Source organism: Haemorhous mexicanus, chromosome 4 (assembly GCF_027477595.1).
Source record: "Haemorhous mexicanus isolate bHaeMex1 chromosome 4, bHaeMex1.pri, whole genome shotgun sequence".
Classification (NCBI taxonomy): Eukaryota; Metazoa; Chordata; class Aves; order Passeriformes; family Fringillidae; genus Haemorhous; species Haemorhous mexicanus.
The window spans coordinates 53,305,987-53,328,623 of NC_082344.1; the positions used below are offsets into that span (position 1 = coordinate 53,305,987).

At 34.4% G+C, this 22,637-nt stretch overlaps 1 protein-coding gene across 6 annotated transcripts in view; it reads left to right on the top strand.

Annotated features, from left to right (window-relative positions):
• ATP8A1 (ATPase phospholipid transporting 8A1) overlaps window positions 1-22,637 on the top strand; it is a 101,045-nt gene that overhangs the window by 49,420 nt on the left and 28,988 nt on the right. For all 6 annotated transcript variants that reach the window (XM_059844910.1, XM_059844912.1, XM_059844909.1 and 3 more), the window contains 9 exons: window positions 1,514-1,653; window positions 3,522-3,660; window positions 4,820-4,884; window positions 6,558-6,730; window positions 9,301-9,484; window positions 9,593-9,703; window positions 16,173-16,247; window positions 16,366-16,488; window positions 18,987-19,065. In XM_059844910.1, coding sequence (XP_059700893.1) covers window positions 1,514-1,653; window positions 3,522-3,660; window positions 4,820-4,884; window positions 6,558-6,730; window positions 9,301-9,484; window positions 9,593-9,703; window positions 16,173-16,247; window positions 16,366-16,488; window positions 18,987-19,065 — 1,089 coding nt within the window. The remainder of the gene's footprint in view (window positions 1-1,513; window positions 1,654-3,521; window positions 3,661-4,819; window positions 4,885-6,557; window positions 6,731-9,300; window positions 9,485-9,592; window positions 9,704-16,172; window positions 16,248-16,365; window positions 16,489-18,986; window positions 19,066-22,637) is intronic.

Below are 22,637 nucleotides of genomic sequence, written 5' to 3' on the forward strand. Positions count from 1 at the left end.
ATTTTGTTTTATTTGGAAGATTCTTTTAAATCACAATGAAAAGAAGCATATTAAAAATTAAAAAAATATATACATAATTAGGCAGTGATCTAAAAAGAGAAAGCAAATACCTTGAAAAAACTATTTGCTGACTTTCCATACACTTGGATTTCTTTTCTTCATTTTATTGTCTGCAGAAAATATGTTGAAAGCACTGTGAAAATAGTATCACTGTTAGTCAGACATAGATTCCTTTCCTCCCCTTCACCTCTATTCATTGCTTTGGACCTTGTTAGCATATCCTTATTATGCAGAGAAAAAAAATCAGTTGAGTTGTCAGCCTCGAGTTTATTCCTCTAAGTCTAGATGGGGAGACACTGTGTTCCTAATGCTGTTTAGTTGTCAGAATACCCCCATCACACATGGTTTTTATCCTGAAGGTACTAAATTACTCTTACATCTGACACATGTATTATTTCATGCCCAACTTCTTCTAATTTCAAAAATGCCACTGGTGCTGAGCTGTACGCTCCAGAAACCTGTGACCAAATAAAGGTTGCAATTAACCATCCCTGGTTGTGGTGCTGTTTGTCTCCTAAAGCAGAATGGGCAAGTGACCAAAGGGTAACTGCATTAATCCTGCCTGCCCCCCTTCTAAATCTACTAGCCTGCAAACTGTGGCTAGTATATAAAGAGTTACTAGATTCATTCTCTAGAAATCTGGTAATATGTGAAAATGAGCTGTTAGAAAATTCACACCTAGCTACTTAAATTGAGTGTAAAATGTGTGTTGTCAAAAAATAGATATTTCTTAAAATCACGTCGTCTCAAATTCTTGCTGTAATGCTTAATTCAGATTTTTGCTGAAAGAAAAAAAATCTGTTAATAATATCAACCAGCTCAAAGGTTGGTAAGTAAAATTGCCAAATAGTACATACCGATTTTATTTTAAGAATTTGGAAAGCTAAAACAATCTATGAGATGGGAAAGTTAAATGAGGGGATTCAAAGTTGGCTTCTAGATAATAAATTTCAAACTGGAATTCCCTAAGAGTATTGAGGAGGGTTGAAAAGGGCAGTTGTAGCATTGTGCTGATATATTTTAACTTTACTTCTTTCCAGCATAGCAACTTTTATGTTTATAAATCTTTTTCTCAGTAATACGATTCAATTTTATACTTTAAATGTTTCAACGTACATACTTGTTCAGCAAGTGTTGGGATTTCTCCATGGTTTTTTACAGTTTAAACTAAGTCAAATCTTGCATAAAAATTAACTTTTTTTTTTCCCAGTGAAATACATCACCTGTATTACATTCAGCTTCTTTGAAACTGTTACTCTGTTGGATAAATTTCTATTTATAGTTCATTTTTACTTTATGTATATTTAAATAGTTCTTCAAGATGTGCAGCAGTAATTTGAAATCAAGCATAAGCATACATAAAATACAGAATAATTTCAGCTTTCAAAAGATAATGAAGGTATATCAGAGAAGGGACTAAGAAATACTGAATCATTATCTGCTTTCTCTCTAGGCTTAAGAACTCTGTGTTTTGCTGTGGCTGAGATTTCAGAAAGTGATTATCAAGAATGGTTGGATGTCTATCACCGTGCTTCTACAGCTATACAAAACAGAGTACTCAAACTTGAGGAGAGCTATGAACTCATTGAAAAAGTATGTGCAGCTTGTTGTAGCTTTCTGGGGTTTGGGTTGGTTGGGGGGAGGATGGGGTGGGCAGAGGAATGAGCAGAAGAGTGGGTTCTTTATTATTGTCCTTATTTTCTATACCATGAAAAGTGAATCACTGTTGAGGAATAACGCTTGGATAGAAAAACGAAATCTAGAGATATACTGACAGTTGTGTCAGGTAGTCCTTGCAGTTTAAACAATCAAAATGAAGGAACAATCTGACAAAGTTTTTGCTGCAAGTAGCTGCCTTGCTGGAAAGTGTCAAATATGGGTTGAACTACTGAAAAGCTTTTTTTCAGAGTTCTTCTAGTGTGTAAAAAACCGTAATAACAGATAAACAAATCTGCTTCATTAAATAATGATCGTGGAACAGTGGAGTAGTCAAGATTGGAAGGGACTTCAGGAAGTCATATAGACACAAATCCCTGTTTAAAGCAGGGCTAGTTTTGCTTGCCCAACACTTTGATGAAGTTTAGAGTGTCCACAGGGAGAGAGTTTTCCCAGCTGCAGCAGGTAATTTTTTTTTTGATGCTCAACTTAGTCTGTCTTTTTTCTTTCTTCTGAATTAAAATTTTTATTGCTGCAGAATGTGTCTCATGCCTCATGCTTTTTCACTGTGTGGGATACATTTTGGAGAAGGATGACTGCTCTGCAAGCTTCAGTTAGCAGAAGGAGTCCCTCCCTTAGTCTTGTTTTTTTCCCCTGTTAAACTCATCCTGCTTTTTCAGGTGTTCTTAATATGGTGTGCTCTGGGCCCTAAGCTATTTTTTGTGTCCCTCTGTTGGACTTGTTCCATTTTGTCAGCCTCTGTTTTACTGAAGGCCCATAAAGCAAGCTTATACCCAGAAACATCACAAGAGCAGAGCCTTAAATTTCTAGCAACAATGCTTCTGGAATAGCCAAGCATGAGGTTAAGACTTCCCTGCCTCAACCAAAAAGGGTCCCATGACTGTTAAATTTATTAGGAAAAGGAGTGCATGAGACCAATAGTGCTTGAAGTTTTGATACTTAAATTTTGGGGGGATATTTTTGGGTTTTTTTCCTCAGAAAGTATAAAAGAGATTAGATTGATGAAGCTGCTTAAAATTCAGAGCCTCACAAATCTGTGGTGTTCAATTCATGAAAAAGAAAGGTGAGGGTATATAGCTTCAGTCACTAATAAATATTGCTTAGCAGTTTATCTGGATGTGACAAAACAGACTTGAAACTATGTTACTTTTTAATGCCATGACAACCCTGCTGCCTTTAGAAATTTGTGGACAAGCTGCACAAGTACTTCCTCAGGATGTAGTATGCAGGCCATGCTGCTACCAGGATTGCACACTATTAGATGTATAATGGTGTCTTTAACAATTAGCTAGTTTTAAAGGTATAGAAATAGGAAATATAAAAATGGCTGCATTCACAAAAACTGTATAGATTTGCTCCATAGGAAACTAAAGTCAAACATAAAATACTAAGATAAACTTACAAGTGTTTTAGGTTTTTTTTTACAAAGTGAAGAGAAATCATTAAAAGAGAGAAGGGGTGGTATTAGCTCTCCTGAAGCCTTGAAATCAGAGGTACTCCTCAGAAAAGGGTAGCTGTTGCTGAACAAGCTACTGAGCTACTGAGAGAATAATTGGTTAAAGTTGGAGTGGGCACGCTGTGCAGTTTTGTCAGGCCACACAGATATCTAAGTTAAAGCCCATGAAATAAAGTGGAAGTTCTTTATTTGTTGATACCAAATCTGATTAATGAGTTTAGAGTGAATTAATATTGTTGTATATGCAGAGAGTTAAATAAAATAAATGAAACATTGAAATTGAATTTAAATTTAAAAACAATATTTATGAAATATTTTATATTCACAGAATCTTCAGCTGCTTGGAGCAACAGCAATTGAAGATAAACTACAAGACAAAGTGCCTGAAACCATAGAGACACTCATGAAAGCAGACATAAAAATCTGGATACTTACTGGGGACAAACAAGAGACTGCCATTAATATTGGTATTATATTTGTATTTATTTGATGTCTTTGTAATGGGTTTGAAAATAATAGCAGTTGATGGAGTAAAATTTCTTTCAGAATGGAAAGTTGTCTTGTAAAAAGTAGTAATATTATATGTCTCTCCAGCTAATTTGAATGTGAAATTATTTTTTAGTCAGTGATAGGGGGAGGATTGGGAATCGTGGATTCTGCCTCTGTTAAAATACTAAGAGCAAGAAAAAGTTATATTAGAGAAAAAATAGGGAATTGTACTTTTTTATAGCATATGAAATTAATTTAAAAGAATATATTGACTTTTGACAGTGAGAGGGAATAATATTAAGAGAATGTAAGTGTTCTTCGTTTCCCTTCTCTATTTTTCCTTCTTTCCAAGAAAGGTGAACTAAATGAAGATTAATTTTTATTCTTTCCTTTTTATTATGAAGGATGGTAAAGAAGACTGATTTCAACAATGATAAATCTGTTTCTTTAAATAGTTATACATGAAAGCTGTTTCTAACATTTAATATTCTTTGCATATGACCATAACAGCACTTACTGCTGTAGTGTAGATGCGTGTCCAAAATAAAGCCTTACTTTAGTCATATAGATTCTTTTTATTGGATGTTATTATTTCTAATCCTGAAAAACTCTCCATATGCACATGATACAGTTGATCTAAGGTTATTTTCCTCAGTACCTTCAGGTTTGAGGCAATACATATAATACCAATATTTCCACTATATAAGACTGGTGATAAATATTTTTGACTAGGCAGCCTAGATCATTAGCACAGAAAATGCATCCTCTTTAATGCATCAAAGAATAAAAGAAAGAGTGAAAAGGTGTAAATATGCAATTTTTGAAGGAAATGCAAGTTGCATTCTAAAAATTTACAAGGCTTAGGAAGATCTGTTTGTTGTTTCTGTAACTCTCTTTAAAGCACCTCTGAATAAGGCGGAACAACTGCAAGTTGCAGCAAGGGAAATTCTAACTCTTCTGACTTGGTAACTGTATATACATATATAAAATAGGTAGAATTTTTTTAACATTTATTTCAGCTAGGGAAATTTTATTTTTAATTCTATCGGTAGGTCGTTTATAGGAAAAAAAAATGCCTTGTTATATTGTAATGGACTTTGTGAAACTGATTTTTAAAAACAAAATCTTTTCTAATAGGTCACTCTTGTAAACTTTTGAGAAAGAACATGGGACTAATTGTTATAAATGAAGGCTCTCTTGATGTAAGTATAATCTTTAAAGTTCTCTGTTAATGAAACATTATTTTATTGCTTAAAATATCCAGACATCATGGTGAATGTGGTGTAAAAAATAGGTTGGAGTGCCTATTTATCTGGACAAACTAGAAAATTCTGCCAAAACCATAGTTTGGGGGAGTGTTATTATGTTTGTTTTGGGGGGTTGCTTTCTTAATTTTAGTATTCCATGCTTGGAAGACTGTATGATCTTTGTGACAGAATGTTACTGAATAACTGGAAAACAGTCTATACCCACTGAAATTACAGTGCAGCCACTACACAAAGGAACTTCACAACAATGAGCATACAAATTCCATGTAGTAGACTTCATCCATGCAGGCTCAAAGCCAGGAGTTTCACATCATACAAGCATTGCAGATGAACTACTTCTAGTGTGGCGATTCAAAAGTTCAATAAATATCTATCAAGCAATATATTTTTATAGCAATTTTTTATAAATATGGAATAAGAATAAAAGGTAGTAGGTGCAATGATAACTGCAGTGTACTCCCTATTTCAAACTGGAGTGTCTAGATTGTATAGATATTGAGAAGTCCTTTCCTTACATGCCCTAAGTATGGAGTACATGGAGATGCAAATATCTTACGCCTGCTGAATTTGTACGTGCAAACTGGTCACTTGCAAATCTGGTTTTGGTGATAATATATATAATGGGGATTTTTCAGCAGCAGGTGAATGTAGTCTGAGAGGCAGTTCAAAAAATAAGAGTAAACTAGCTCAATGCAAATATTTTAACAAGATACTATTTATGAAGTTTTCTGCCAGTTTCCTCATCATGAGAGGAACTGAGCAGCCAGGAAAGCTTGAAGAAGATAATCCCAGTGTCATGGCACTTGTGTATTTGGCATCTTTGCTAAGAGTGGCAGTCCTCTCCTCCTTGTCTCTAAAGTATAGCCTCTTGGCTGTTAAAGATATATAAAGATGTTGATAGGTTCTGTGGAGTTAGGGAGTTTGGCTTTTCTTGATCTGCATACTCTTCTGAAAGACACTGAAATCTTGCACTAAGTGGCATTAAGTGAATGCTTCTTCCCCTGCTGTTAAAATAGTAGTGTATGTCCACTGCATATCAGTGGCTTTTCCTAAAACACAGCTTGCTCAAATCTAATCCCTTTAGGGACATGCAGAGTCCCAGGCTACACAATCCAAGCTCCTTCTTCTGCTCCAGACCCTTCCCCAGCTCCATTGCCATTCTCTGGACATCTGCTGACATCTCAATGTCTTTCTTGTCATGAGGGGCCCAGTACTGAACACAAGACTTGAGGCATGGTCTCACCAGTGCTGAGTACAGGGGGACAATCACTGCCCTGGTCCTTCTGGCCACACTATGGCTGACACAGGCCCAGGTGCCATTGGCCTGGCTCATGTTCAGCTGGCTGTCAAAACAGCACCTACAGATGCTGGTTTTGCACTTCTTTCCCAGTAAACAGTGCACCACCCATCCAAGTCACAACTTTTCTACTGTGTTTTTAATAGTGCAACTATTGCAAATATTCTTTTCACTTTATAATATTTGACAGCAGAATCAAAAGGTACCTTCCTCAAGAACCTAAGTGCCAGTGTTTCTTATCACACTGAAAAATTTGGATTTAAGAATATTAAGAACTAAAAATAATGGACATCATTTTTTTGTGCAATAGGGAACAAGAGAGACACTTAGCCATCATTGCAGTACTCTTGGTGATGCTTTAAGGAAGGAAAACGATTTTGCTCTCATCATTGATGGTAAATCTCTGAAGTATGCTTTGACATTTGGAGTAAGACAGTATTTCCTAGATTTGGCTTTGTCATGTAAAGCTGTTATTTGTTGCAGGTAAGATTTACATTATTCTCTCTCCATGCTATTTTTATTGACATCAGAAAATAAACTGAAGTTATGAAATACAGTCATTCAAGTGAAATATCACTGTAGAGCAGTCTGCAACAAAGTGTACTTGTCAGAGTCACTCAGATTGCATATTTCCAGAAACACAACTTGTAATACATTAAGAGTAGTCTCAATAAGGTTGAGACACTAATCTTGACCTTGAATTGATATTACAGTTAATCACAGGTTTTAGCATATCTGGAGTCATTTGTAGATCTTTCTCCACAGGCTGCTTTTCTGTAAGATGAGGATTACACTGTGTAAGAAGTGCTCAAAAATGTTAAAGATATTACTCAGGGTGCTCTTTTTACCCAAAGCTGGTGAGAATGCCTTTTTTAAGCATTATTATGCCCAGTTATTATAAGGTTTGTTTATACAATGAACCCTTTCATCCTTTCCTGTAAATATCAACTATTACAGCTAGAAACTTCCATTGTTCCATTAAAATAAGTCAGATTCATCTGAAAAATCTGTTCAAAATGGAACTATTTTTCTGCTTTGCAAAAGGACACAGAAAGAGAAGTAATATTACAATATCCAAGTAACCACCAGGTTTCTAGTCTTTCCATCCCTTATGAAAAGCTGTGTCATGCTACCGAGGGATTTTTAAATTAATGTTTTTGTGGTTAAGCTTTGTAGCCATGCTTCAGCCTGAAACAGTTTGAATTTCAAACTAAGTTTTTATGATCTTCTAAACTGAGAAGTTACTCTGACAAACAGTTTATACTGTGCATAAAGACCTTCCCAATGGCAGTAGTCTTTCTGACAGGTAAGTTGGAGTATTGTGCTTGTTCTGCTAGGTTGAGTTTGCTCAGAACAGTAACAAGCAGGAGATGCATGTAGAACTGATCTTTTAAAGCTATATTTCTTTTTCTTCTCTTGATTAAAAAAATATGTTTTATGCCATTTGAAGAGATAATTTTTCTGTTTTTGTTGAACTGGGGAACCATTGAGAGGTATTCTGTACATAAAGCAGTCTGTTAGTGTTGGCATTCTTATAAAAAAACAGAAAAGTGCAAAATGAAAGTTTCTAGTAGTTCTAGTAGTATTCTCTCTGCCATTTCTTCATTTTACACTTCTATAATTTACCTAGGTCAGTTGGTTTCAATGCATATCTAGATATATGTCTGAAATATTTTGTGGTTGCTTGAAAATTGGCTACAGGTTTAAAACTAAAATACTTGCTCATAAGGCTCACCGTTTTAATGTGAACATATTTAACATCCCATGTTTCCCAAAAGTCAAAATTCTGCCAAAATATTTGTTTCTGTTAAATGCTTCGTCTTTAGTAACAAAAAACTTCATTTCCTTGCTTATGAACTTGAAAATAAAAAGTTTTAAATGGTAGTTTTTAATTAAGGTAAATCAGTTTTTAAAATTATTTATATATATTTAATCCAGATTCAAAAAAAATGTAAGTTCTTTCTTCATCCATATAAAGGCAGTAAACATCTTAAATTCTCCTTCATTCTAAAAGTACAAATTACACCACTTTCTTTTAAGTTTGCAGGCTGCACTGTCTTGTGCAGAAGCATTTATTGCCAATGGATTCTTCCTAAGACTAGCTGTAGCACAGATGATGCTGACAAATATTCAGTAGACATTTCTCTTAAAAAAATCTGTGTATGTTATTAATTCCAAGCAGATGTTTGGCTTTAAGACTTTAGCTAACTGAATTCCAACTCTATATTGATTTCAGAGTAATATATGCAAGAAGAATGTTAAATGGGTTATTCTGGAGTAAAAATGTACAGCTAAGAGTGAGTAAAATGAAGGAAAAATATTTTTTACTGGTTTTGCCATGAACTTGAGGCAGTGATAGTGCCATCTTCCAGCTGCCTCTATAACATTGTCTAAAAAGGAAATAAGGCACTGTTCCTGAGAGGTTAAAGAGATCAAAAAGAAGTATTCAGGTCAGGAATCTTCTGTAGAAGCTGGCTGTAGCAAGTCTTGGTACAATTCTCAACAGCAGAGTTCAAATAAAACATGTACCAAAAGATCATAGAAAGATTTTTTTTCATATAGATGGACCACAGAATTTTTCAGAAGGGCTGTTGCCCAGAAATTTTCAACCCAGGGTTTTCCACAAGGCTGTGGACTCATCCCACATAGCTTTTTTAGAAGTCCAATAGTTGTGCATGTGTTGGGCTGACCACTGAATAATGTGATTACATAGCCACCTTCAATTTGAAGGCTGTATTATTTTTCTTTCCTTTATTTTTTAAAATACATCTTAAAACAGTTCTCTCCAACACACTTGGTAAGGTGACATCCTCAACATAGAATCCTCTTTCGTCTTTTAAGTAGTCCAAAGTTCAGAAATGTTGTTTTTTATGAATTTTTCTGTGAATGTGCTTTTAGCATATACCCTTGAAGGGCAATAACAAGACCATGTCACTCATCAGGATGTTGATTGGCCTGGGTTTATTAGCTTTTCACAGAATATAAAGTATGTTTTAAAAGTACATTCATTTGAAAGTCCTGTATTAAGCCTGTTTAATTTCTTTATCCCTTAGGGTATCACCACTTCAAAAATCTGAAGTTGTAGAAATGGTTAAAAAACAAGTTAAGGTAGTAACTCTAGCAATTGGTGATGGAGCAAATGATGTTAGTATGATACAAACAGCACATGTTGGTGTTGGTATCAGTGGGAACGAAGGTCTACAGGCTGCTAATTCTTCAGACTACTCAATTGCTCAGGTAAGTTGTTACACTGCAAAATACTACAATAAAAAATTTAAAATATTATTAATATTTGTGTATGTATGTTTTAATTGTATGTTTGTTCATTTTTCATGTTTTTTGCAGTTCAAGTATTTGAAGAACTTGCTGTTGGTTCATGGAGCCTGGAATTATAACAGAGTAGCTAAATGCATCTTATATTGTTTCTACAAGAATATAGTCCTTTATATTATTGAGGTAATTTTACAGCACATGATATGTTATTTCTTGAAAGTAAAACCTGAATTTTGAGCTTTTGGTTATGATATATTATTTTTAAAAGTATTTTAACTGTAAATAAATACCTACTAGTACTGAATCTTGAAATTTTTAATAAAGTGATTAATCTGATTTTTTTTATACTTTTAAAAACCACAGTTCTTTAAAAATGCATGGTAAATATTAGTACTAAATATGTTTCCAATATTTCTAGCTTATTGAAATGCTGTACATGTAACATCATTGCAGTAATTAAGGAACCCAGTGACAAGTTTGCCTTAAATTTACCCAGAGATGTGTGTGCTTCAGCTCTCTGCGCTGGTGTCGGGACTGTCGGGTTCGGAGCCTGAAGCCCTTTCCAAGGTCTCTGTTGCACTACAGGGCTGCTGCTGTTCAGAGCAGCACCCAGGGTTTTTACAGACAGGTTTAGTTCCATTCTTGGGCACCCTTCACTTGCTGAATGGGGTGACCCTGCATCCTCAGGCTCCTGTTCAGGAACAGGGATACTTTGCTGAAAGTAGCTGACCTAGTTTTTTCAGCTGGGATTTTAAGGAGTGAAATCTTGCATAAAATACAGTGGTATGAGAGGATTGTGTTGTAATAAATGTACATTTATTGGTAGATGTGTTTAAAACAGAATGTATAATTGTAGTTTTCACTCCCTTCATGACCACACAGCAACCATAAAATTTTGAACATATTTTTAAATAATTTTTTAAAGCTCCTCCCTCCATTCCCTTTCTTTTCTTCCAACAGTTGCTGCATCTTTTATAATCAAATATATATATATTTATATATATATTTATATATATATATATATATATATATATATATATATATAGTAATTAGTAATTGCATTTATAATTGATTCAAACTTTATATTCACAGTGAAACTTTGGGTTAAAAATGTGGCGGAAAAAATTATTGATAGTCTTACATATTTCTATGTTAATGGGGTTAACATTTACTCTTTAAATTTTCATAGTTTTTTAAAATATATTTTCAATTTAGTATCTTAAACTTGCAAAGTATTCAGTTTTACTGGAAGAAAATGCATTATGTCTGTTAAACCTGATGTAAACATTAGATTCATATTTCCAATTTTGATACTTACTTATGTGACCTTACTCATAATATTTGAAAATACTTTATTCATTTTTTTATGCACAAAAGTTGTAGCCAAAGGAGTGCATTTTGCTTACCATATTTTTTACATTTTCTAAATTCCCTCTTTTTTCCTCTCCTTACTGTGTTATTACTGCAAATCAATTTCTATCTAAGTAGCAGCAAGTTTGTAGCCTGTTTAGAAAAATATAAAGTAGGAAGCTATAGAAAAAGCAAGTTCACTAAAGGTCCTTTATTGTGTAGAAGTGGCAGACTTTAGATCCTGTATTTCAAAGGCTGTATATCTACTTATATGATCAGACTTCCAGAAGTACTGATTAGCAGTAGTTCTAGAAGAATTTGAAAAAAACAGTATTAATGTATACCATGCTTATAGAAAGCATATGAAGGTTGGCTTTAGAACAAATCAACTTATTTTTCTTAAATTTCTGTCATTGTCACCTGCAAACATATTGTAAATTTTTTACAAATCAGATATAAGTATCCCACTATTTGTATTTTTTGAGAAAGTAAAATGCAGGGTACAGAGATCATAGACTGAAGATCAAAAGGCTTTGATTTTATGAACAGGTAGTCTCTTCCTACTGGGCAGATTGAAGGGCAAAGAGATCATTTTGATATGGATTGTTATGACCCTTTATATATAATTCATGCAATCATTTTGCCATATACACCTTCTCTGGAAGACAAAATAAATTCTCCTTGAATTCCTGTATACCCCATGCTTGTCAGCTCAGAAAACTTTCCAGAGATGTTAATAGCTCATGTCAATACTGTGAGTGAATGGGCAGAAATTCATCATTCAATGTCTCCAGAAAGGACAACTGCCAGTCTTGAGTCTCTCTTTTCAGTTTTTTTGTACAGATCAGGCGTGGGAGCAGGGAGCTCAATGAGTATTTGTAAGCTGCTGCTTAATATGCAGAAATGCTACATCAGGAAAACTTCTGTGAGGCTTTTGTGGCCACACCTCCTCTGTCTTGGAGTTTAGAAAATAGTACTGTGAAAGGCATGTCTGGAAGTTACTTTAAACAAGTTTCCTTTATTCTGACAATAACTAAAAATACCTGCCTACCTACCTACCTACCTTTACTTAAAAGATGTGTATACTATTTTTAAATATTTGCTCAGTACTAATCAAGAAAATAATGGAAAACATTCCATTTAATCTAAAGTACAGCCTTTATCCTAGGTATTCATGAGCTTATATGAAATTGGTGTCAGTTGGTTTCTTAATTCAGAAAATGTTAGAGGTCTGTAGTAATACTCAAGCCCAGTGATCAGTGCTTATTGACATTTAAACTCCTATTCATAAGAAACTGCAAGTGGTCTGTAATAATGTTTTTCAACTCTGTGTCTTGATGCAATAGCTATTTAAATATGGGCCTCATCTTTTGTACAGGACTAATCACAATGACTCGAGAGGTTGTATTCTGATGTATCAGTCTAAATTGCAAGTGAAAACTCTGAATCTCTAATAGGCCACTAATGTGCTTTATTAAGCCTATACAGAGCATCAAACTCACATAGGCAAAGTGTCATATTTATTTTGGAGGATCTGTCATTATTTTATAAAGGTGGTTGAGAGTGAGATTGTTCTCATGATTGAGAACTCCTTTGTGGCTTGGTTTTATTTTTGTAATTACCATTACTGTAAACACTCTGTCATTAAACTACTCATTTTCTGAAGTTACGAAAATCACCCTTTGATATCAGAGGAACAAAATTTTCCTATTCCTACTTCTCATTTTGCTATCTAGTAATAACTAGCAAAATAAGTGGTTCATATTAAGTAAATAATATTTACAGTTTTAAAAAATAAGATTTCATTTTTACCCAACATGAAACATCAAATGAAAGAGTAAAAGACCAAGACAAGCAGAAGAAACAGATGAGTGGAGCTGAGATTTAAAGTTTGGTCACAGATGTTTAAAAATGGCTGTTTATAGCAACTTAAGTGATACTATGAAAATAATTTATTAAGTAATTAGAGCTGTAATGACCTATTTTTATTCCATAAACTTTGGATGATTGGGAGGTTATTTTCCCTCTTCCCCCAAGCTGTGTATGTCCATAACTGGAGTTTACTATTGTGTTCCTATTTCCTTTGCCTGACATGTCAGATGAATACCCATGATCATGTAATGCATAACCCCTATAATGCATAACCCCAAACATGAGCAGGCTTCTGGGCATACTCACACTGGGTCTGATCTGCACAGTTCAGCTGCTGTGGTTCACTGTGCCGTTGCACCGAGTTCAGTTTGAAACACAGACAGCAGAAAGTGATTGTGCTCATGCCCACATTTTTGCATTACCTGGTTGGAAAACTTAGAAATACAAGGTTGAGGTCCATCTCATTTTAGACAGGCTGGGGACCTAAATCTTTCCTTTTCAATGGAAAATTTTGTAGGCATTGAACTACAGAATAGTCTAATTTTCACTGCCTGTTCACATATATAGTCTAAAATACTTTTTAAGAGCACCAATCATCTTTCCTTCTGCAAAAGGGAGCTGGATTAGTAATTTGAGTTGTTAGAGTAGAACCTGTACCCTAAGAGAGGACTGTTTGAGTCTACTCCTAAATCAGCGTTACGTTCAGCATCCTAAAAACCTATTTTGCAGTTACAGCTGCTTTCATTGTCTGTCATAACTAGGATGGAACACTCTTGTCTCTGAATAAATTGCCCACTGCAGAGCAAGTGTTTCTTGTCATTATTAATAATGTAGTAAGCTCCATATTATTTTTTCATATAGGGTTAAGAGTGTAATTTTCTAGGGCCAAAGATTCAGAAGTTAAGGCAAATAGGTGGGTTATTTTCTTCTTCTCTTATAGTTTGAGGGGAGGGCTGTATTTGTCCTTTGTCTTTTCTTTTCCCACCTTTTAGATCTTTTAATTTTGAGCCATTATGGCATGAACCAGTTATTCTTAATGTGGACATTCAAATACTATCTTCTAAATAATATAAAATTAATGTTTCTGCTTAGATAATAAAGATGTTTTGTCTCTTGAAGTCAAATATGTGGTATTCCACTAAAAGTAGTGTTTCTACCAGAGACCACTGCTTTTAGCCACATTGAAAGATTTCTTCTTCATAGACTTTTATTGATATATTCCATAAGAACTTAAGGACTTAGAGATGCTACCAGATTTCATCTCTCTTCAGTTTGCATCTAGGCCTCTGACCAAGATACATTCCAGTCCCTTATTACACTAAAATGAACTAAAATGCCTATAACTTGCGTGCTTTCTTTAGAAAAAAGTAAATGCTAATATTTCAGGAAGTCAATACTATGCCTAAAGGATTTCTTTACAATTTTATACTAAAACCACTTTCAGTTTAAACACCTTGAAAATTCTAACTTAAATTCTGTACAAAATAAGCTGAAAGCAACATTCCATTGCAAAGTAAAATTTTATTCTAAATGCTTGCCTTGCTTTTTAAAAGTCACTCCAAAACTTTTCCAACTGTTGCTTAACATCATTTACCTGTAAGAGCAGTCAACATGTGAAATAGATTCAGGGTATGTATTTAGGCCTTTCATTTAAAATTAGTGGTTTATAACACTTTGCCTGCTAGTTAAATCACAGTTGAAAGTTAATGTCTTTTCCATACACTCCCTGGGTTATGAAGGGTCAAGTCTATGTATATCTGTGGTCTTCTGTTTTCTTCCTAGAGAGTGATACTTTTCTTAACTCTGTTTGCAATTACCAGCAATGAGATGTACACATATTTATGATCAACTACTGAGTCACATATCTTCCACCACCCTAACCCTTTCAAATCAGTATTTCTGAAATTTACTCCAGTATTTGATACAAACAAGGGAAAAAAGCATCAGTTGTACTGATGTTGAATGCATAATTAATTATTCTGTAATGCACAATTGATTATGTACTCGTCTTGCACCATTACAGTCAGCTACCTAGAAACTGCTGCCAACAAATTCATCACAATTAAATCATAATTCATCTTTTGAAATTCAAAAATCAAAATACAAAGGCTGCTAAAAATCTGATTCAGCTAAAGTAAAGTAATTCCATTGTCTTTTCAGTGTGTAGTCTGAAAGGTTAGAAAATTGTGCTTGCTGCGTTTAAATCTACCAAAGTAAACAAATTTAGCATTTTTAGATTTGGAAAATTCAGGTATTCTCTGATTCTGCATTTCAGCCTTGAACAGTCATGATTTTGTATTCAATCTTGTTTTAATAAGTGGCCACCAAAAAAAAAAATTGCTCTTATCTGTTGAACAAACAGCAATTTTGGCTGGATTTTATCTGCCAGTTTTTGTGTTAATAGTTACCAAATTCAGGATGTTTTCTATCTCAAAGTAGTCACAGACATGTTCAGACATTGCACCATATAATTTTTAAAAAAATCTGAGTTTGGTCATAGAATCCAGTCACCTGGAGGTCAGGCTGGGTACATACTGATAAACTTACCTATTGATTGTAGTAATTCATGCTTCCTTAATGAAGTTCAATGAAATGTGAACGGTAAGAAAGCAGCCTCTAAAAATTCACTTGAAAAACCTGAGTGTTAAATGGAGTAGAATGTTCAGATGATTTTCACTGGTCTTACCTGAGAGCTTATGTTTTTTCCTAGACCATATAGGTTCAGTGTAACTTGGTAATAAAGATTCATCAGATGTGCTGCTTCTCCACTTTGTCATTGAGCTAATTCAAGGATGAGAATAATAGGAGAAAGTAGATATGCTGCATCCATTAAAAAATATGTTCTCACATGTTTAAAATTATATCTGATTTCATTTAACCTTTTAGCAAAAAATTATAAAAATTATGCAGTTTAAGAGATGTCCACTTCCCTCTCTACAGTACCCTGTAGCTGAGTTAGTGTTTCTTAACTAAGTAGTTCTGCTTTAGTGCTCTGGTAAAACCTAATCCTTTGATAGTAAGGATTATTGGTAGTTTTAAGTTCCAAACAGGAGGTTAGTCTATGAATTCTGTTAGTCAAATTTGCTAACAATGGGAGGACCATGACTACTCATCTGTAGGTTCCCCCTCCACCAGCCCATATTTTTCAGAATTTTTATTTCATTAAGAATTAAGTGAGCTTAAATCACTCTTAAAACCTTAAAGAACCTGACAATTCTTCTGAAAATAGTTACCTCCTTTGAATGTTTTCCTGTTTACATGGAATTGCTCACATATCTGACTAGATTGCCTGCTTTCTGTTCTTGATTGAAAGTTGGGTTTAGAATTAATTTTTTCAAATGGGTTTAAACCACAACATTTTCAACTGTGTTGTAAATGTTTTGTTGCCTTGCAAGACATTTGAGTAATACACAGTTCTGATCTTTTGCAGGTCTGGTTTGCATTTGTCAATGGCTTTTCTGGACAAATTCTTTTTGAAAGATGGTGTATAGGTCTTTACAATGTGGTAAGAAAATTTGTGTGCCTCTAAGTACATTTAACCGTTAATGTTTCTTGAGTAAGCAATCTTTAAGCAAATCCTCACCTCTAAAATTTTGCAATTTTTTTCTTTTTAAACCACCTAGATGTTTACAGCAATGCCTCCTCTAACTCTTGGAATATTTGAGAGATCCTGCCGAAAAGAAAACATGCTGAAATACCCTGAGTTATACAAGACCTCCCAAAATGCACTGGACTTTAATACTAAGGTAGATCTTTGTAAAAATTAAACATAAAGCAAAAATTCATAGGAATTCAGTATAGTTACCCTTTTTGTTCTATGCTGCTATAATTAAAAATTGAGGGAATTTTTATTGCTAGTATTTCCAGGTATATACTTGTCAGTGAGTGGTACAAATCATACATAAATACATACATATACATATATACATAGATATATATATTCATTTTTACCAAGTATGAAAATGGACAAGTAGGATTTCATTTTTTTAATCCTTTTTTTTTTTTTTTCCTGCTGGTAATAAAGCTGTCTTCTGTAGGCAGAAGTGATTAGACCTCACTGTTGCTGGGCTGTATGTATTTGTACTGTTATATGGAAATGGATTACTGAAGCCTGTGGAGAAGTGTTGCAGTGGACAATAAGAACTGTCACTAGATTTGTAGAGGGAGGGACGTGGTACTATTCTTTGTCAATTTGGAGTTGTGATTTTATGGTTTAATTTTGAGTTTTGAGAAAAAATACTTGGAGTCAAGAATGTGTCAGTGTGGATCGAGAGGAATCTGAAGCTACTTTTGGTGGGAAATGAGTGATGTTCATCTTAGAGATACTAGCATAAGTAGTAATAAAAGAATGTAGGACTCTTTAACACATAAAATATAGAAGATTTCTACAGCATTGCACATAAAAAATCTCTTTTAAAAAAACTAACGTAAACTTTTGCCTGAATCTGTGATTTCATGAGCATTTGACTTTTGAAAATGATTCTTCAGATTTTTTTTTCATAAATATAATTGTGACATTTCAAGTAATGTCATTTTATGTTGGACTTGGGGACATTTTCAATATATCCTGGAATTAATAATGCTTACATGTGATGGTCTGTAGTAAATATGCAGAGCTGTTACAGCATACTTAACTCTTATATCTGCACTACTTGTGCTATATAACTGGAGTTACCCCAATATATACATAATTATTTGTCTAAACTATCTTTATTCACTGAAATATATGAGATTTTTCTCCTTCTTCCTCATTTCATCCCTTCACCTACAAAAGCCAGCCTGAAAGTTGTAAGGATACTGTAACACAGTCTCTTGTGTCCCTCTGAATGCTTTCCAAATATGAGGCTTTTCATGGTCTCATAAATACAGACACTTTTGTGTTGTGATAGCTTTAATAAACAGTATGAGTTATAATAGCTGCTTTTCTGTCCTAAAATAAGCTTTAATTTATTTTTATTTCATTTTATTGTTGACTTAATTGGAAATTCTGTGACTGTTCCCATACAACATTTTCTATGAGTAAATGTCTACAAACTCACCAGCTACAAAATTCCCACCTATATAAGTTGAATAGTTGGTGTTAAAGATTTGGAAACATTACTGCCTTGAATATTGATGCAGATATTTGTTATGGTAAAAGGGATCAAAGGTTATGAGGTCATGACAGAGGTTAAAGGATTAGCATGGGACAAAAAGAATTGGTCAGGAAAATGGAAAAGTAGAACTAATTTTTCTTGCACCCACCTGTGCTTTCTGTCAAATAAAAACTTCTGGTAATGACATAGCAAGAAGGAGAGACAAAGGTTAATGAGTAGCACAAGTTTAAATGTGCAAAGTATTAGAGTGTAAATTGGACCATGCAACCAAGTGTAGCTGAATAATCTAACAAAAGACATTGAGACTGTGGAAAATGCGAGACAGGCAACTTAATTTCAATTGTTTGAACACCGTAACACTCTAGATACACATCAGTCAGTCACAATAAAAGGCATAACAGTCACAAGCATTGTTAGTGAAAAAAAAAACAATGTTACCGTTCTGAAGGAAATGGGCTATATATTTTTTATTGTCTTTTTATGTCATTATGCAATATATTATGGAAAGCATTAATAGAGTGTTTTTTCTTAATACAATCCTTTGCAGAAGTCATCTTTTACAACTGAAAATAAGTTTGGAAGTAAAACCAATTGTTTAGCAAATATATTAAAGGAATTTTAATATGATCAAATTGTGCTCCTCAAGAGTGGAGTATGCAAGGAGAAATTTAAGGAAGAAACTCATATTTGTCCTTTTTAAATTCCTTTGTGGGAATATATAGGTTAGGCATATGTGTAACTCAGGTTTTCATTCTTCTGCTATCTAAATTTATTCTTAGACTAAATGCAAATTGTAAAAGCTAGAGTCCTTTTTAATTCTCCACTTAGAATGTAGCAATTGTTCCAGCTGTCTAGTTTAGTCTTATTTTTCTGATGATATTCCTATATTTTTATATTTTAATTTCCCTTCTGAATTGAAATTAAAAGGAGGAGATAATACACACTTTTTTTTCAAAGCATAAAAATAAACAAATGACCCATAAAGAGCTAAGAGGCAGAAAGTGCCTGTCAGTTATATTACTTCACAGTGGTGGCCTAACAAAAACACATTTTGTGAATCTAACACACGGATAAAAAGAAAGGTCAGGGTTCACAGAGCTAGTTTATTGCAAATGGTTCTCATGGATTTTCTGTTTTCTCTTTCTTAGGTTTTCTGGGTTCATTGTTTAAATGGCCTCTTCCATTCATTCATTCTGTTTTGGTTTCCACTAAAAGCCCTCCAGCATGGTAAGTATTATGAAAAATAAAAATATAAATGTTGAAAAGTAAAAAATTTCTAAATATTATCTTTTTTATGAGGGAACCTTTATAAATAATAGCAGTTCAATGTGATTAAATTTCAATATACCATTTCTAGAACTAAACCAGATGCCATATACATAAAATGTTTTATTTAAGATCTGTGTAAAAGCAGGAATAATATGTACATATACATTTAATTATTTCAGTAGTGTTGATGTAAGCTGAAACAAGATGGAGAAAAAGAGATTGCTAATTAATTATGCTAATTTTTATGAAATACACTACCATGGTAAATACATACACAATCCTAAAACACTATGATCTCTTGTATTGTCTCTTACATTTTGTCAGCATTTAGTTTTACTGTGTATAGATTCTGTCCTGTTAGTTCAAGGCCATAATCTGCTATTTTATATTTCTAAGAATGGGACTGTGGCCGAGGAACAGGGACATCTTGGACTGCTCAGTTCTGTCCATGTTCGAGTTCAAATGTTGTATATAGCTGAGCTGCAGAAGGAGCTGGGGTGGTTGAGAGGAAAGTGGTGCTAATTAAAGGAAACTTGAAAGCACTGCTTCCATTTTGTGGGAATGTTTGGGGCTGGAAGAACTCTCATAAAGGTGGGGTTTTGTTTTGTTTCCAGTTTGTGGGGAGGAAAAAAACAAGTGTGCACCTCGCAGCTTTTCTGAAAATTAGTCTCTTTTCAGTTTTGGTGATGTAGCCAAGCAGTCTGCCCTGGCATAGGGGACAGAAATGTTCTCATGGACCTTTGAAAGTGCTGAGACTAGCAGCTCAGCTCAGCTGAGTAACGGCTGCTTATGGCCTAAAAGCTTAAGGAAAAACACGCTGTGACTCCTAATGGGTAAAGGGAGGGATGTGGCAGCCTATTTTCCCTGAAGGCCCACTCACATCACACTGAATGTAAGTTCAGTGGCAACAGTTTGCATTGGAGAGGTTTAGATGGCCCAGGAGGAATGAGACTCCCAAAATGTCAGTGCATACTATAAAACCATCATCTCAAATTCAAACTGAAATCCCTATTCAAAGCTGCTTCCAATCCATGCGAGAGATGTGTGCATTTCATCATGGATAAATGTTCCATGAGTGTCTGTGGTGATGAAGAGTAGAGTTCTTTTGTGAATGGCAGAGATACCTGTACAAACACTTGTGAGAGCTCAGCCTTCTCGGCCCACAAACCCTGGGCTAGAACTGTCTTCCTGGCAGGTGGCCTCTGTGAGTCTGAACAAATTGCCTGCTGCCTTCCCCTTTCATTGCTAGAGAAAGGATGGGTAAGGGAGCAGAACTGGGATTTGGGGGAATTGTGTACATCATGAGGTGATATAATCAGTACCTAGGATGAGTCTAGCGGTGCTCAGAGTTTTACATGAAGGAGATCAAAGTGCAAAAACATGATATGCTATTAATTAAATCACCGGGGTCCGCATGTGTGAAGAGGAAAGGGAAATAATGCTATGAGTTTCCTAAGGAGTACCAGAGACAGGAACTTCTGAGAGCAAGTCCCTGCTTCCACCTTCTCTTAACAAAGAAGAGGTGCAGGTAGATCCTGAAATATGGAAGTTATAGCTTAGCTTTGTACATTAGAATGCTGAGTCCCAGCACTCTGGTGGAAATAGGCTTAGCTGCCTGCCTATTCCTCTGTCTTATTCTCACTATGCTCTTTACTGCTAGGTATATATTGTAAAGCAGTGCAGTGCTTTATTAGCAGGTATTTATTAGAATGTTGAAAACCAAATCTTGATGATTAAAATCTCTTGGCTCCCTTCTCTTGGTCAAATTCTCCTGTTTAGTCATAGTCTTGCTTGTCCACCTGTTTCTTATCTGTAAGTAGAAAATTTCAAACTGCATATGTCATAGTAGACTCCATCAAGAAATATGTGATCAGAGAATAAGTATGGATTTGTAAGAATTGTTTGTCAGAATTGGCTCCATGGGACCTTACCATTGTACAGTACACAAAATTTACACTCTATATAATGTCATGTGGATAGAAAAAGTGACACATCAATCTTCACAGAAGCTTCTTCAATGCAACTTTGTCAGCATAAATGGGAGAAGCCAAACTTGCACGTACTAGTAAATTCATCAGGTGCTCTCTCTTTTGTATAATTTTTAAAATAAGCTATAGTCTCAGCTCTTTTTTTTCAGGCTTCAGCTCCTGTAGTACTTCTTGGTGTGCCAGTCTGTCCAGGGAGAAAGTTAAATAGGGGAAGTGTCAGAAATGCAACCAGTATCACTAGAGCTAAGGATGCAGCCATTGTGAGCTCCTCATCATGGAATGGGAGACAGCTAGGTTAAAGGAGGACTTCTATCCTAGTATTTTTGTGAAGTTGTCCCCTGCTGTCTCTTCCAGAATATCAGTAACTACATAATTTTTTTCTGTGTTAAACTGATTTCACAAGTCCTGAATAGCTTTTAGAGAGGAGCATTCTTCATCCACAACCAAAATGGATTTAATTTCAAGCATATATAAAGATGATATGAAGGCTAGAAAAGCATTCAACGCAAATATGAAAATGTACCTAATTGGCAGTGTTTAATATACCATATGCCAACTGAGATAGTGGAAAATAAGTGTTTCCAACTGTTTTTATCAGAATTTATCACCATTTTTGTCACCTTCCTCTGTCCAGTTTAATCAGGAGTTATAAATCCACCCCTTAATTCACCCCAGAGAGAAATACCTTTATTCTTCTCTTTCCCCCAGTACAGCTTTTTAAAAATCCTTCTTGATTATTCTTTTCTTTTTCTTATTGTCTTTTATCCTTACTTACTACATACACAGCATTTACAACTCTTTAATGTAGGAAAAAGCAATATCCCAGTGGTTAGAACCTCTACAGCAAGAGTGTTATAATTTTGCTGATTTAGTTGCAGTATATGAACAGTCTTGAATGATAAAAGCATTTCAAAACTGAACATGGAAAAGTGCAGCCACCTCAGTACTTTTAATTGTGAATGAGGAATTTCCTCATAATAATTCAGTGGTTGATTATCCCATATCTAAAAATAAATTTGACAGAACTGGGACCAGAAAAGTCTGTGCTGTAAAAATAGTCATGAACTTCTGATAAATAATGGAAAATTCACTGCTTTAGAATCTTAAGCTTAGGAAACACGTGGTTTTTATGAAAATATGATTTTTTATGAAAATGCTTCTCTTGAGAGCTCTGCCTCTGCATAACTGATGTGTGTGTGTGTGTGTGTGTGTGTTTCCATATGTGCCAAATGGGTATGTACTTATATGAATGCAAATATTTGAGTTGGATAAATTTTGAAAATTTTATGAATGACAAGCATCTCAAGAATTTAAACTGAGTATATTTTGTATTTTTACTGAAGTTGAATTCAGAAATATGGATCACAGCAAAGATAAGTTCCCATACCAAAAATAACAGAATTTATGAAAATCTGATTCTAAGCTTTCTGCTTACTTACATATTTTAATCAATATATACTATAACCATTATATTTCAGATATTTCTGAAGATAAGATTTTATATCTCTGATATTAAAATAAACTAATTACACTCTGCTGAAT